This window comes from Strix uralensis, chromosome 11 (genome assembly GCF_047716275.1).
Source record: "Strix uralensis isolate ZFMK-TIS-50842 chromosome 11, bStrUra1, whole genome shotgun sequence".
Classification (NCBI taxonomy): Eukaryota; Metazoa; Chordata; class Aves; order Strigiformes; family Strigidae; genus Strix; species Strix uralensis.
Window position 1 is genome coordinate 23,390,802 of NC_133982.1, and position 16,258 is coordinate 23,407,059.

The window sequence follows — 16,258 nt, forward strand, 5'->3', positions numbered from 1 at the left end:
GCCTTTCAAATTAAGGTTAGTTTTATGTCACCGTAGCTGAACAGGAGTAGTTGCAGATGCTAAATGAACAGAGGCCGTGTTACTTGTGGTCCTTTGGTGCCCAGAGGAGTGATTTCCATTAACAGAAAAAGCTCCTCCTTTGTTTGTCAGACACAGGCCGTATCTCAGCTCTGCTCTGACACCATGACATCCCTTCTGGTTCGTACACGGCTGCCGCAGGGCTGCGTGGCGGGGATGGAACTGGGCATTCACCGGCAAAGCAGGGCAATGAGCATGGGAAAGAAGGGTGCCAGATAACTTCCATTATTTGGTGCACCAAACCCAGACGTGTTTACCTGATCTGCTAGGATGTGCCTTTCCAAATCTTTAGTGAATTGCAACAAGATATATTCAGATGGTCTTTACTGTACTTAACAGAATTTTTTTCCTCTCACTTTTTTTCCTATGAAAAGTGTAGTGTCACTTAAAAAAAAAAAAATATCCAATTCAATCGTCTTGCCAAAGACAGCAGACTAAAATAATACTGTATCTATGTAGTTTTGGATGCTTAATTCCATTTTAGAAACCCACATAGGCCTTTTCCAGTTACACATATTTTTCTGAAACAAAATCACTTGACATTTTCTGGTTTGTATTGCAGTTGAAAGGTGATTTTTTTTTTTCCTAGAAAGGGTGGGGAAGAAACTGAAGTAATCCTTTCTGAGCTATGTGTTTCCAAGGAAAAAGTATCCCTCCATCTCCAACATATGTCTGGTCAGAAAATCATGCTGTAGTTCAAAGCTATATATTGATTTATTATCAGAAAAAAAGCCAAATAGGAACAAACTGAAATAGTAGTTTTTAAAGTATTAAAAGTTGGTATTTCCTTGAAGCTAAGTTGAAAGATTTGGACTGGTAATTTTTAAAGTTCATTTTATGAAATGAATTGGCTAAGAATATCTCATTTAAGAATTGCTCATGTAAAGACATACTATGTTGTAGAAGCTAGAAAAGCTTGTAAGCTTTGCAAAGCTAAGTTCAACAAGCATAGGAATAGCTGTTGGAATAAATGCTCAAATCTCAGTAGCTTTGACTTTTTTCTTTTATTGTTATTGATTCTAGGGTCTGAAGTCCTTCTCTTCCCCTTAGGTGGTGTACAAATAAATGCTTTATGTAAAATGACTTGTAGAGTACAAGCCCTCAGGCTTGTGCGTGTTTAATTTCTCATACTGTTGATGACTGCATTGAAATCAAGAGGACTATTCATGGTGCACACACATGTGCATACATGACCTTGTCAGTCGATTATAGATAAATCTAATGCCTTGCATAAAGATCACCAGTAACTCTTTCAACATTCTTTTTTCCTTTTAAGCCCTAGAATATGTAGTATATCATTTAGCATAATATCAGATCCAGTGGAAAAAGCAAATCCACAAAAGTAAGGAATGTCTATCATCTAAGTATAAACTTGGCAAGGTGGGATGGTGGGTTGGTGGGTTTTTTTCTGCTTTCATCTGCCTTCTGTTTTCATCGGCTAGATGAAAAACCTTGAAGTGTGGTTATAAAACAACTGCAAAAATAGCACTGAAAGGCTGTGTTTCAGTTAGTTCTCTAGGCTTCATATCAACTGCACTCACCACAATAAAAAATGTTCTAATTGCCATTCCTGTAAGTTCTCCTTGGCATCTCATAGGCAAGTGGTATTCTTTCTGGCTCATGAATCATCACTGGAAATAAATAGTTTTAGAATAGAAAAAGGGTTGATTGTGTATGAGCCAAAACAGAATCCAAAATAGAAGAGCTTATGCTCTTCACCGTATTGTCTCTGCGCTGGGAAGAGGAATGTGTAGTAGTAGATGATGTAGATGATGCCAAATGAAAACAGAGATGTAGTGGGAAACAAAGGCAGCACTTTTACCCGATCATTTTTCTATGATGATTAAACATATTTTGTCATAATTAGCAGAGATTATGTATTATCTGCCACATGTTGTACAAGTTTACCAGCGCACTAGCAAGGAGTAGCGGGCCACACGTGCAAAACCAGAGCATGGCATTGCAGGTGTGCTCTGGGCTGGCCTGTCACAGCAAGTGTCTGTGAGTTGGTTGCCTCTGTGTGTGTCTTCATCAACGGGGAGGTGGTTTGCGTCTGAAGTTTCAGGGTTGGCTTTCCTGGCGTGTTTTCTTTGCTTGCAGTTCCAAGAACTAGAGTGGCCATTGCAGTCCTACTCTTTTGATGATGGCAGATTTTGAATTCTCTCCCCACCATCAGTCCCAGCCCCTGCAGAGTCCTTCTGCATCATTTCTTGTTAGAGAGGCTTGGCAAGGTAGGAGGCGATTTAGCACTAAGGAAGTAACAAACGGTATGGAATTGGGAAATAGTATAGAAAATATTTCACATAAATGGAAACATTTATCACATAAACAGTAGCATGTCATGTAAAATAAACACATTTGAACACAATCAGACATATCATTCTACACAAAAAGCCGTATGTAGACACATCACATCAATAAGTGTATTTTTAATCAACAACTTCTTTGCCCTGTCGTCACCAGTGTTCCTTTTCTGATCCCACTGCTTTACAGCTATCTTGATTTCAGCATGTTTAAAATACATTTACTGCTTTTCTATTGTATGGTGACTTTTGTCTGAATGACTAAATGTGTAGAGTCCTATAAATGGCTGCATGTTTACAATGCATTGCAGTAAATGTTCAAGTGGTATAGAAGAAAATACCAGGAAGGCTAAATGGAGGGAGAGTACACATTTTTTAAACATTGAGAACATCAGATAGGCAATGAACTGTTGAATTAATACAAAGCTGGGATAGAATACCAAGCCACGCTGCAGTAAGAATTGATTTTTTAGTTTTCCTCTGTAGTTTTGAGATTCCTGTTGGGGTGTGTATATATATATGCTAAAGATGGCAGGGGAAGAGGTTACTCTGCCCTTTCTTGTGGCAGCTGCTTGTCTTCTGTGCTTCCAAAGTGAGGCAAGGTTCTCTTTAGTATAGTCATTTTCCTTGTAGGTCACCAGGAAATGTAAAAATAAGGCTATTTTGTTATTACATACAACTATCCTTGAAAGGTTTTTATCCAAACTATCCTATAATTCCTAACTCTGGTACAGCTCCAAGAATAGGAGCCCGACTATAAGTAAGGATTCTGGGGTTATCAGTGCATTTTGGAAAGTTATTTTCATTGCTCTGCATCTGTGGATCCCAGGCAGATTAATTTATAGAATTGAGTCTGATGGAAACTAGAGCATCAGATTTTATCACTATTTCATCTAAATTACATGCAAAGGCTTGATTATTAAATACAGTGGTTGCTAAGAGGGAAAAGAAGATATTGCAATTTTTTAGTGCTTGTGGTCCAATTAATTATCCTTTTCCTACTCTTTTTGTATTCTTTTTAGCTTATACTATATCACACATTGATAAGGGATTGAGCAGTTCCCCTGTGTTCCTGTTTTCAGTTGTAAAAGCACTGATCCTTTTCATCTCTTCAAGCAGTTTTTAGCCCTTTTGTTTAGCAGTTAGCAAGTATTGAGATTTCTGATGTTAAAAGTGTTTTCAGCTGACCCCTGCATGTGCACATTTATGACTACAAAATGATGAGGTCTTTCTAAAGAAAAACCACTGTGATTTATCTCCCATTTTGGAAGCAGATCCTATAGTTCTGCAAAGAGCTACCGCTGCAATCCTTTGTTCTGCCATAAACCGGTGAAAATGTCTTCCTCCGATCCCTAGGGATTTGTTGATGTTCTGTGTCTGCGAGGACGAAATTTTAATTCATGAAAATGTTCGGAATTAGCTGACATGCCTATTTGTGCTGCTGCTTTTTCAAATTCTAAGTCGCAAGCTCTGCTATAATCAAACTTCTGATGTCCTCTCTTTGTAGTGAAGGGGATCCCTGATGGCTGGGCCTTGCCGGTGTGATTCCGCCCCTGGAAGGGGCTCAGGTGGAGGCACGGGGCTCTCCGGCCTCTGCAGGGCGCCATCTCCCCCCCGTGGCCAGCCCGCCTTTCCGCGCTGGCCTGGAGCCGAGGGTGGCCGCGCCGGGCGGGTTCCGCGGCGGCCTGTGCCCAGAGCTTGCCGGGCTGCCGCTGAGCCGCCGGTGTTGGGCTCCGGGCCGGGTCAGGCGGCCCCCGGCGGCTGCCGCAAAGCCCCTCGCCGCCCGCGGCCCCCCCCCGCCGGCGGCGGAGCAGCCGCGCCGCGGAGGCGGCCGCCCCTTTCCCGCGGGAGCAGGAGGGAAGGGGCTGCGGCTGCCGGGGCCGCGGGAGCGGAGCGGGGCGCGCATGCTCCGCCGGCCGCGGCCCTCCCCCGTCTCCTCCCCTCCCGCCCCCCGCCCGGGGCCGCCCGGGGCCGGCCGCGGGGACGGGCTCGACCATTTCTGCGGGCGCGGGGACGAGGGGCCGAGCCCGCGCGGCAGCGGCTTTCCCGAGCGCGGCGGCCGGCTCTGCGCGGCGGCTTCAGCACCGCGCCGCTGGACAGCGCCCGCCGGGGCCGGGACCCCGCGGACAGGGACCCCCCGGGCAGGCACCCCCCGGGCAGGCACCCCCCGGGCAGGGACCCCCCGAGCAGGGACCCCCGGTCAGGCACCCCCCGAGCAGGCACCCCGCGGGCAGCCGCGCCGTCCCCGGGCCCGGCTCGCCCTCCGCGGGGGCTGGGCGGCAGCGGCGGCAGGATGTTTCTCAAGCTGGCGGTCGTGGTGCAGGTGCTGTCGCTGCTGGCAAGCCGGGTGCCTGGTTTCCCCAACCCCGGGGGCAAAGGTAAGCGCCTTCGTCAGCTCCGAGATGGGGAAAGTTTCGCGGGGCATAGATAGAGGAAAAGTAAAAACTTTCTTTCCACTTGGCTAAGAGCTATTAGATCCTAAAGAGACAATGTTCCTGGTGCAAAACGCAGGGTCACTGAAGTTGCAATCTGGTATTAAAGTGAGGAGATAGGCGCTGGTGGAGGGAAAAGCTCTGAATCTTGTTTCAGTCTTTTCCAAGCAGTGTTTCCATCCATTCCACAGCAGTTTCTGCACAAGGCGCTCTCCCTCGCTCCCCGTCTCCCCTGGTATGCTGGATGTAAGAGATTTTTAATCTCCTCGTTGTGCCAATCCGATTATTGCTATTTTAGTCAATCTCTTACAGCATTTTTTCCCCCAATTTGTTTAGGAGTTTTCTCATCAGTAAGGGGCTACTGGGTCTATGTCTGTATTTCTATTACATTTTTTGCAGAATCTCTCCCTCTGCCCCAAACAATCATGCTTTGTTTAAATGTTTGACTTTTTAATTGCATTCTTATTCTTCCAGGAACACTGATTTTTTTTACAAGAACTAGCAGTTGGCATCATACTTAAGACACCATGTTTTATGGGAGAAAACTATAAATTAAGAAAAAACTGCTGTCTCTTTGTAGTCGCATGCATCATATAACTGAGTATATATGTGTGTGTTTTTTTATTGTAGATAAAGCTATACACAACAGACAATTAAGTGTAGAAAGGCCTTTGGAGGAACAGGTAAATGAAATAAAAAATATTTCCAATGTTTTCTGGCTTTTGTATTCCTATAAGATATTGAGCCTTCAGGTACCAGATCCATGAATATTCTAATGGCTTAACAAATGAGTTAAAAATAGATTTGTCAGTAAAGTAAATATTGATGGGGTTGGGTACAAAATAGAGTTTCAATAATTTTTAAGGACTGGCATATAGAGTTTTTCTGTCCAGCATTCCAAAAGCAGGTCGTTAGCAGCAACAGCTCACAGGTGTGCCACCCCTTTGTATTGACATCCTATGGGAATATAGTGGGGGCTTGGATTGAAGAAGGAAAATGTAACTGGTGTTTATCTTAAATGGAAAGTCTATCACAGCTTCTCATAATGTCCAGTTCTGATCAGAGGATGCCAAGCGCTTAATGATGTTCTATTTATTAAGGCAAACTTCTTACTAAGAGTGAAGATCAGGCATTAATGCTTCTGCTGATATTGATAAATTAAGAGATCACACATTTTAGTGTATTCCTTCTGCCTGTTTATTGTTTGTTTGTTTTATTTTTGTATATCAGATTGCTGAAGCTGAAGCAGACAAGAATAGGAAAATAGCTCCCACAGGTAAAACATCTTTCCTGGTTTCATAGCAATATTCATAATGGTATTCATAGAGGTATGAGATTTTATGTCATGTGTGCATTGATATATTTTCCAGAAAATAAGCCAGAGTTCCGGAATTATTCCTTTGCTGATGACCTGAATTTGCTAAGATCAGTAGCAGAAAGAGAGAGGAATGAAAAGGAGAGAGAGTCAATTAGAAGCTCTTTGTATGAACAGCAACTGGCCATTGATGATGCAGACTCCACCAAGAACCGCAGGCTGGTGGATGACTATGATTCCACTAAAAGTGGGCTGGATTATAAATTCCAAGGTATTCTTTAATCATCTTTTAGTGCCTTTTAGGTTAGACTTCTCTTGCAAAGTGATTGCAATCGTGAATGTTGTACTCACCACTAAACATGAGCTCTCTTTTTTACTGAAGTGCAATTTCAACTATTTCCTGTTGTGGAAGCTTGTCATATTACAAGTAGGTTTTGAAACACAATACAAAAGAATTGCTGTTGATTTTCACAGTCTTCTTCTGTGGAGGAAAATCCAACTGTGTTATTTGCATCACGTTTTTTAGCAATTTAGATTTGATGGAAGGAAAATGGGGCATTTTAAAATGAAATATAGTTATTCTGGTTTGAAAGGAAGAAGCACTTCTATATAGAGTTAAATTACATATTTTTGTTCCAAATGTTACATGCAATGTTAGATAATTCTCCTCATCACAAAGCTAAAAGAAGTTACTGAAGGCCAAAGAAAACTTGCCTTTACTACAGGAGTAGTTAATTGACTTGTAGTTTAAGTGAGTCCTCTGAGAGTTGTGAGAGGCATTTAGCTCAGGATATTTTTAATTATAGCAAAGTATGCTGATCACAGACCAAAGCTTACTCATCATATTCACTCTCCCACTGGCCACAATGATATTTGCCATAAGTAATGGTTACATAATTAAAACTTCATTTGCTGAAATCCAAACGAGAAGTTAGTATGCTGTTTGTCATGATGTGTTTTGATCTAAGTGGCCATACAATGAAAGTAGATACCAGGAAGATGCATATAAGCGAGATATAGATATAGATATATATAGATATATATATATACGTGGGCAGTGTTCTCTCTTTCTTACAATTTTTCCTATGAACAGGAGAGTATGCTCCTCGCATTCATCTCTGCTCTTTCAAAGGAGCCAGTCAGACAGTTTTCAGATGTGGAAAATGGACACAAAGAACTTTTCACTGGGACTGATGTAATGGATTCCAAATCCATTCCAAATCTAAATCAAAGTATATTCCTAATGTGTCTAAAAAAGTGCAGCTTTGTTCTGAAGAGAAAAAGATGTGGACAGATGTTTTTTACAAGATGTCTAATCCATATGAGTTAGGACAGTCAGCACACAGTTAAACTGTAATCCTTTTAGATGATCCAGATGGCCTCCACCAATTAGATGGCACTCCTTTGACTGCTGAAGACATTGTTCAAAAAATTGCTGCAAGAATTTATGAGGAAAATGATAGAGGAGTGTTTGACAAGATCGTTTCAAAACTTCTAAATCTGGGGCTAGTAAGTATCTTGTTAATACTTCATTTAGCTGTTTTGTGGATTGGTTTAATGCTCTTTGAAAAAACAATTTGGATGAACACTGTGTCCAGCTAATAATGCTGAGCTGAGTAAAAATGAATGGGATTCAGGCTCTATGCAAGCTTCTTGACTCATTTGGGCACATTGGTTTAGTTCTGCAATAACACTGTTGTTCCTGTGATGGCTTTGCAACAGAATAGGCAAAACCGCAGAATGTTTCTGATGTTGAGAAAACATTCACTGATGGTACTCCTCCCGTGTCTGCCCTCATTCTTCCTTTAATTTCTCTTCTGGTTCTCATTGAGTTCTTTTGTATCATCAATTTCTTTTGGATGTTTATGTGGAAAGGTCTGAGCCCATTCCTATCCACCTACTAATTACTGTCATCAGCAGACATCTAATGATGCTGGTTAGTTGAGGATACATTTCTCATCGTTACTGATTTTTAGTAAGACTGAGTTTGTCTTTGACCTCTGGATATCTCAATGGTTTTAGCCATTGCAGTATGAGACCCTTATATTTTAAAATACCTATCTTATCTTTTCTGCACTAGATTTTGCAATTAGCTATTGCATGCTGAATCCCACTGATTACAAAGGGAGCTGTGGGACAGCTGCACAGGAGAGTTCTCGTTCAAGTGACAGCTGTTACGAAGCAAAGAGAAAACATTTCTATGATGCTGTAGAAAGCTATTTGCTTTTTTCCCTTTCTGTATTACTGTATTCTGTTGTAGTTATTCAATTGTACATAGGTATGTTGCAGAACATATATATTTATATATACACACACATATATACACATACAGGTATACCACACTTGCAGCTCCATCTTTCAAGCTGGACTCCACTGGGTTAAGCCCTATATGGGTTTGTTTTCCTATCGGAGGCTATCTGGGTGGGTGAGTGATTTTTATGTGCACGCACATATCTGATGTGTGTTTGTTTGTGTGTATATATACATTTATATAAATATAGACATGTATATACGTCTATATGTGTACATGTATACGCACACACACACACCAGTGAAGGTATTACACCTAATTTGGCTGTGGTCAGCTTTGAAGCAAACATATTTAAAAACCTATTTACAAAGCTTGGGTTTCATATTGATGTTTAATCTAGGAAAACCACAACATTCTATAAGTACTCTGCACACATATTTTTAACAGATCACAGAGAGCCAGGCCTATACCCTGGAAGATGAAGTGGCAGAGGTTTTACAACAGCTAATTGCAAATGAAGCAAAGGATCGTGAAAAGGAGTCTGAAGATTTTGATTATCCTCCAAGCAGAGCAGACAGTGATACAAAAGAAAAGCAACAGGAAAGAATGGTAATTTCTTAGCTAATCATTTTGACTCACTTGCCAAATGGTACAAGTAGATCAATACACTGCTTTGCTTTAGGGAATAATTAGTTCAATCTGGAAACTAAAGGTGTTCTTAAAGAAATTCCATCAAATAGGAAAATGAATCGTGAGTTACTTTGAGGTTTAAGCGAGATGCCAAATTGAAATAACTTTGAGAAAATAGTATAGGCTTCACCTCATAATTAGGAAAATGTTGGCATAAAATTATGATGTTATTTGTTGCTCTGCTAACTCTATCACCAAAAGCAATGTGCTTATAGGTTGGTTTTTTTTTTTTATGTCTTTTGTGGAGACACCAAGCAAAGCTGATCAAGATAGTTTCATTAATGGAGAAATTGATGATACACTGGATAACACATGGTCATCATCTAATATCTTGGAAAGAAGAAATGAGCTGCCTTCTGAAGATAATTTTGAAGACCTCCAATATTTTCCGAACTTTTATGCACTGTTAAAAAGTCTTAACTCAGGTGAGCTCATCATGTGTTTACAGGAATATTTAGGAAAAAAAATAGAAAATTAAGATTCACTCTGTTTTCTCCTACTCCTTTCCCTTCCCTTTCCCACAGCTTCCCTAGTTGCAAGGGACCATGTGCTTTAAAAATGTCCCTAAGAGGCTTAGGAGAAACTCATTTGATTAGTGAATATGGCAAAACTTTGGGAGAAACAGCACTCAGAGCTGCAAACTCTGTGACCTGGGTAGCCCTTTCTATCTTGTGCTGTATGATTCAGGAGTCCTGAATTCTCTTCATTCCCATAAGGACATGATGAAACACTGGCAAATTGTTTTCTCCAGAGATCTTTCCAGTAACATCCGTGTCTTCTAAGCCAACAGAGATACGAGTAAGCCACAGTAGAATCCTTGCAGTGATGGTACCAGTAAATCAGTCTGAGCCTCCCAGCCTTTTCACAAACCACAGGTTTGCTGTTTATTGCAATGAAAGCTCTGCACGTCTCTTCCTATTCCGGTGCTAGACATCATTGCCTTCCAGTTATTGCAGGCAAGACTGTGGCACCTCGCCACAGCCCCTTTGTCAGCATGCTCTACCACACACCCACTCTCACTCTCTGCAGCCAGCATATCTTCTGCTCTCTCCAGCACAGTCAGCAATGACTTATTCTGTAGATTCCTTGTCCTGCAGGAGCCTTAATCTTGCTTCAGACTGTCCCCATAAAAACCTGAGTGGAGAGCTAGAATGAGGGCATATTTTGCTCAAGTCCAGTCTACAAACTTCATATTCTTCCTCTTCTTTTCATTTTCCCATGGTAGTTTTGCATGCTAGCTCTTCTCCTTTTTCTACTCACAAAGCAGAAAGGCATGTTGGGTTTAACAGGTTATCAGGAAATAGAACCGGGTCACCCTGGCTGCATATCTCTGCTTTGTCTCCTGCTTTATGCTGTTCACCTGCCGGCTTGCATCAAGCTGGAGGAGAGTGGATTTGGTTGCACCCTACAGATGTGTGTTAAATTACGGGCAGCAGTCAAAACCGTGCTCAGCAGTTCTGCAAAGGGGCTGGCCCTCTGCCAAGGCTGGGAGTATGTTTCTGACTGTCCCTGTCTGACAGTGCCCCTGGCTCTGTTGGGTCCCTCAGTGACAACCTGGGGTGCAGGAAGAGCTTGTGTAACTGTGTGATGGGGGAGTTTCATGCTGCTAATGCAGAAATAGCAGTTATATTGTTCAGCAGATAAGCATGGTGGAAAAAGAAAGCTAAGAAGCAGTGATCATGAAGATAGTCAGACATACTTATGGTCAAGAAAAATGGATTTTTATAATGAAAAATCATTGTATCGTATTCTGGAGTCATGATTCTCCCAACCAAGTAATACTGTTTTCCCAGTACCTGGATCATGGTCTCGTGCAGAGTAACAATCTCATTTGAGACACTTCATATTTTTGTCATTGAACCCGTGGATCTTGTAGGAGAAAGGATCTCTGAGCTACCTTCCTCATACAGAGCCAGACTGGTCTGTTAAGTACTTCACAGAAAAATAAAAGAAAAAGACAGAGACTGTAGAAAATTCTGCCTGTATCTGCCTTCTGACCAGCAATTTGAACTCTGTCAAGTCACTTCATTTCAGTGTGTTTAGTGTTCTTATCTGTAAAATGGAATTACTACCATTTGCCTTCCATAACGTAGACCTTCAAGACAAAAAGCTATAAAGAACCAAACCCTGAAATTTTAAAGGATATTCAGCTGTACTTTACAGGAGCAGTTTAAAGGGAAACACATATAGGAGTTCTCTTTGCTAATCCAGCACAGCATTTTCTTTTTAGCGAGTAGGTCATTTTTTATGCATGTAGTTTGTGCAGAGTTTTCAGAACTGAGTTCTTCTGAGTTGCCTGAAGTCTTTGACTGGTTTTGCTTTATCTCCTCACACAGAGACGGAGGCAAAAGAGAAGGAGACCTTGATAACTATAATGAAAACCCTGATTGATTTTGTGAAGATGATGGTTAAATATGGAACAATCACACCAGAAGAAGGAGTTTCCTATCTGGGTGAGAGTACATACTTGATGCAACAGTGTTATGCTATGCTATGTTCTTACTCTGCCAGCAGTGATTATATTCTCATCTTCCTCGCTCTTATGAGTCCTGTTTCAGACTTGTTCATTCAAAATGTTAAAGCGCTACTTCTAAATGATTGATCATTCATTACAGCAATGTTGAATTCCATACTGCTTTAATATTTCCATCTAATGAAGGAAAGGTTATTTATCAGAAACGTGTTTAGAGGATTAATCCACTTCCACACCTGTGAAGCGCACTTGATTTCAATGGCTTTATGTCACGGGAAGATTAGTGTTTTGCTCAGTTATATTGTGGTAGATCAGGTACCTGCATTTTCCAGAAAGAATCCAGCACTTCAGCACCTTTAATCTGTCATCTGTAAGTAGCTAGAGTAGACGGGACCTAATGCTGTGGTCTTCTGCCAAGTAAAACGCCTTCCGTCTATGGGAGGTGTTACATCTTGGCACAGGAGTAGATTTGCAGCACTCTTTCCTGGATCCATTTTAAAGTCTGTGGCTGTGCAGATTTTGTGAAATTGTTATAATTTCCTGAAGAAGGATTTTGGAACAGCCTGGTTTGGGTTCTTTGTTTTGTTTTGTTTTGTTTTCTTACACACCTCTCCTGGCTTTTGCAAACTCTTTTATATTATATTATATATATATATATATATTTATATTATATTGGTAGTTTTTCTAGTTAAAACAAGTAGAGCTACAGAAGAAAGGCTTATCTGCATAAACTCTGCACAACCCTTTTATTTTTCTGAAGTATTCCTGGTCTGGGTTAGGCTGAGAAGTTTTTGTTTAGATCAGGGCAATTTCTCAGCTTAATAGATCAGCCTGTCGCACAGATAGGACTGTCAATGATCTTTCATGACTTCTGCTGGCTTGTTTGGTATGGGCTGTTGCAGATACATGATTGATTGATGCAACTGTAACTGTATGGATTGATTATCAATTACTTGGCTACAAAAAATCTAGTGGATCGTGATTCACATTCAGTGCATGATTGCACCTCCTCGCTAAAGAATTAATTATATCTCTGACCGAGATTATCCCTTTATTTTCTATGAGAAGTCCTCAAATTCTGGAATATTTGGACAACTTCTGCTACAGTTCTGCTACTTTATTTCTCTGGCTGCCTGTACATTTAGAGAAAGATGCACGTGGAGAAATGGTTGATTACAAGCACAGTGGTTTCAGTGTCATTCTACAAATGAAGATAATATGGCTTGAGCAGATATTGCCCTCACTGATAGTGTTGTGCCAAAACTTAATAAGCTAAATTCATCCCTGACGCAAGACCACTCAGATAATGGAATTACACTAGGGATGCGTTTTTCCTGCTAAAATTCAGGGCAGTTGTTCACATTGGCTTTACTTTGAGTAAATAAATACTGTAACCCTGGAAACAAATTGCCATGATGACATAGTACAGAGGGCAGGGATTAGGTTAAGAGTTTCAGAGGTCTGATTTAGTCTGGATTTAAAGTAAGACTATCGACTGATGCATCCAGACTCTTGCAGATGAGTGATTTATGCAGAAATGGATTTTGTACTCCACCAAAGCAACTTACTGTAGTGGAAAAAGCTTTCTCATAGGTCTCAAGTTGGTTCTGTGGTATTCTTTTTTTAGATTTGCTGTTGAGATGTGACTTTAAAGCTGACCTTCATTTATTGAGCTAATATTCTCAAATATTCAAGAGCAAGCACAGGAGAATCTTAGCTTCTTGCAGTATCCATAAGCATGGCAGCAATTTTATTGCCACCCTTACTCCACTAAAAGTTAGAACATAATATGCCCAGTAATACTTGAATTAATACTGTGTTTCTTGGTGCAGTTTGGGTTAGGGGATAGATGCCCAGCTGTGTTTGTTTATAGCAGATAAAGGAATCAGTATGAATGTTGGTCAGAGAGAAGAAACAGTTTTTAAAAATGGCAGCTTTTAATTGTTCCCTCAGTCCAAAATCAGTGAGCAGATCCCATGCTAGTTGGTGGAAAATATCTACTGGGTCCGTGCAGATGGATTATATCCTTTCTCTGTTTTACTACAGTAGGAAACTGCCTAAATTACTTTTCTCCACTCTATGGCTGAAGCCATGCGTAAACTATGTCCCTCAATTATACATTCAAAATAATAAATCATTTACTGAATCAAGTCACAAGCTTTTGTGCCTCTTGCACAGATGCAGAGACTGTGAATTTGAATGCATATACCAGTAACAGCTGGTTTGGGATTTGAAAACCACAGCATTATGTCATCATCATTGTATCCTACTCTAGGGGAAAGTATCTTGCTGCTGCGGTGAATGATGTTATTAGGTTTAGCTTTAAGTTACAAAGGATCTAGCTGCAGTGTGGTGCAAGAAACACACATGCACACACATACAAATGCAAGGAAGAGGAAGTTCATGTTTTATACACATATTCAATATTATGTAATACATATTTAAAAGCTTTCCATATGCTAAATATAATCTGTGACACAGAACCCGGAAAGCCAAAAGCAATGTATTCATATAAATCAAAGAGGAGAAAAAGTACTGCCTATCTTTTATGGTATGTATTCAGAAAGTATATCTCTGAAAGCATCAAAGAAAGGCTGTAACTGATATAAAATGTGCATTCAGCTGAAACGCATCATATTGATAATTGCCCTGCTGTGGCAAAATGCCACGATTTTCTATCACTCTTTCTTAACTCTGAATGCTGTATTTTGGTGTACTGGGAGCAAATTCTTCTGTGGAGTCAAAGCCTCGTGATATGTTTCTAGCCTGTTCAATGGCTTTCAGAAATCTTTCTAGAAAGCCTATCTGCCCTCTGAAGATTGAAAGCTGCTTTAAAATAATTTTTGTAATTAAAAGAGTAGACAAACGTTGTTGGTACAGAAAGCATAAGGTAATTAATCATATGACACAGGATCACAGTTACAGAGGTGGATCTGGATCCAACTGTGGTATCAACCTATCCACCTATGGGTGGGTCGTCAGCACCCAACAAATGCTGCCCAAACAGCTGAACTCTTCTTGCTTGCCTCAGCCTGCTAGAGGAACAGGCTGTTCTTCCTGAACAGGTTGAGTATTGGGAAGGACTTAGGACAGTTACTGAAACAACGATTGCTGTTGGCAAAGGTGCAGGGACAGAGTGGAATGAAAGAGTTGGAATCTCTCCACATAATGACCAGTGGAAAGCAGCAAGAAGCTTTCAGAGAAGTTATGACTGATTCAGCATAAAATGTTTCATTATTCATGGCATTCATACTGTTTCTGTTGCATAAATAGCTGATACTGAATTTTCCGTGCAGAACTGAAGGGACTATATCCTTATGGTGCTGAGTGCTTCAAGAGTAAAAGTGCTGTTTGAGCCAATAGCATGATTTCAGCAGAGCAGAATAAGGAATTCATTGCATAGATACTTACACTGTTTGAATATTAGTTTGTGAATAATGTCATATTTTCCTTCATTTTCCTTCTGCCTGTTGAGTAGTTTCATGGTGGAGATTCAGTCTGATAGCTTTTCTGTCAGAGCCATCTATCACAGACCAGATAAATATTAAGGAAAAGCTTCATCTACACCACACAAAGAAGAATTTTCTGTGTGCTCAGTGACTTTTCCTGTGTATGCCAGGCTATCTAGCTAATTTTAAAATGAAAGCATATCAGTCCACAACCATCCTGGTAAAAGCTCTACTTATAGTAATTATGTAAAGTTAACTATGGTTTTGTAATACATTTATTTTAATAATATTGTTGTCAGCTTAGAAGCAGGAACAAATGGTTTCTGCCAGTTTGTTCGGATACATTTGTAAGTCATCTCCCACTAATAAGACCAAAATAATGAGTGATTTTTAGAACTGTTCTAGGAAATATTTGTAATTGGAGCCTAGTGGACCATAACAAAAATAGAGCTTTCAAAGATGATCGCCAGACTCTTAAGAGGCACCACTGTGTATGTATGAATACTTTTTACACAGTACATTGATTATATTCTCCTGCTGTATGCTGCTTACAAGATAGATCTGTAGCAAATTTATCCACTGCCACCCCAGCCAAATGAAAGTTGCGTTATCCAATGAAGTGTTACCCTAGAAATGTAATGTAGTTATGTGCACATTGTATTCTTGTGTGGAGTTCTCTTTTACTAGTACCGAGAGCACAAACTTTTGCCATCAGTACTTCTCTATCTCACAGATATATAGAAGCTTCACTCTGATACTGTACATATGATACGTATTTTATCACATCTTATGGTTGAGGTTAGTCATTTTGTTTTCAGCTTCTAAACCAGCACTTCTGTATCTTCCACAACCAAACAATGTTGAAGAAGAGAAAGGGGCAAAGGAGTGGGAGGAAAACTAAGTTTAAGCACTCTGTAGCTTTGTTCTTTCTGAGGGGGATCCCACTTTTTGCCTCCTTGTAGTAGAGCGTTTAGCTTACTGGAGCCACAGTGCACAACACACAGCCCGTAGCAGACTGGTTGGGGAGCAAACCCCCCTTTAATAAGGAGGGAAATAGAGAAATTGCTCCAGCTCATCAGTATGCAGTGTTTGAGTCACAGCTGCCTCCCTCCATAGACCAAACCAAAGCCACCTCTCACACCGCCTCCCCTTAGCTCTGACTCACTGTCAGAATCCACACTCTCCCCCGTGACTGAGTAGGAGATTGTGTTGGTTAGAAATGGACATGAACAGATGTCTCTATGTTTACCTCTTCTACCCCCTCATC

At 40.7% G+C, this 16,258-nt stretch overlaps 1 protein-coding gene across 3 annotated transcripts in view; it reads left to right on the forward strand.

Moving 5' to 3' along the window:
* Window positions 1-4,355: 4,355 nt before the first annotated feature.
* SCG3 (secretogranin III) overlaps window positions 4,356-16,258 on the forward strand; it is a 29,286-nt gene continuing 17,383 nt past the window's right edge. For 2 of the 3 annotated variants that reach the window (XM_074880943.1, XM_074880944.1), the window contains exons 1-8: window positions 4,356-4,759; window positions 5,444-5,496; window positions 6,044-6,089; window positions 6,184-6,399; window positions 7,495-7,637; window positions 8,827-8,988; window positions 9,317-9,494; window positions 11,406-11,522. In XM_074880943.1, the coding sequence (XP_074737044.1) occupies window positions 4,675-4,759; window positions 5,444-5,496; window positions 6,044-6,089; window positions 6,184-6,399; window positions 7,495-7,637; window positions 8,827-8,988; window positions 9,317-9,494; window positions 11,406-11,522 (1,000 nt within the window). In that variant the 5' untranslated portion in view covers window positions 4,356-4,674. The remainder of the gene's footprint in view (window positions 4,760-5,443; window positions 5,497-6,043; window positions 6,090-6,183; window positions 6,400-7,494; window positions 7,638-8,826; window positions 8,989-9,316; window positions 9,495-11,405; window positions 11,523-16,258) is intronic. The other variant, XM_074880945.1, reaches the window with a different exon arrangement.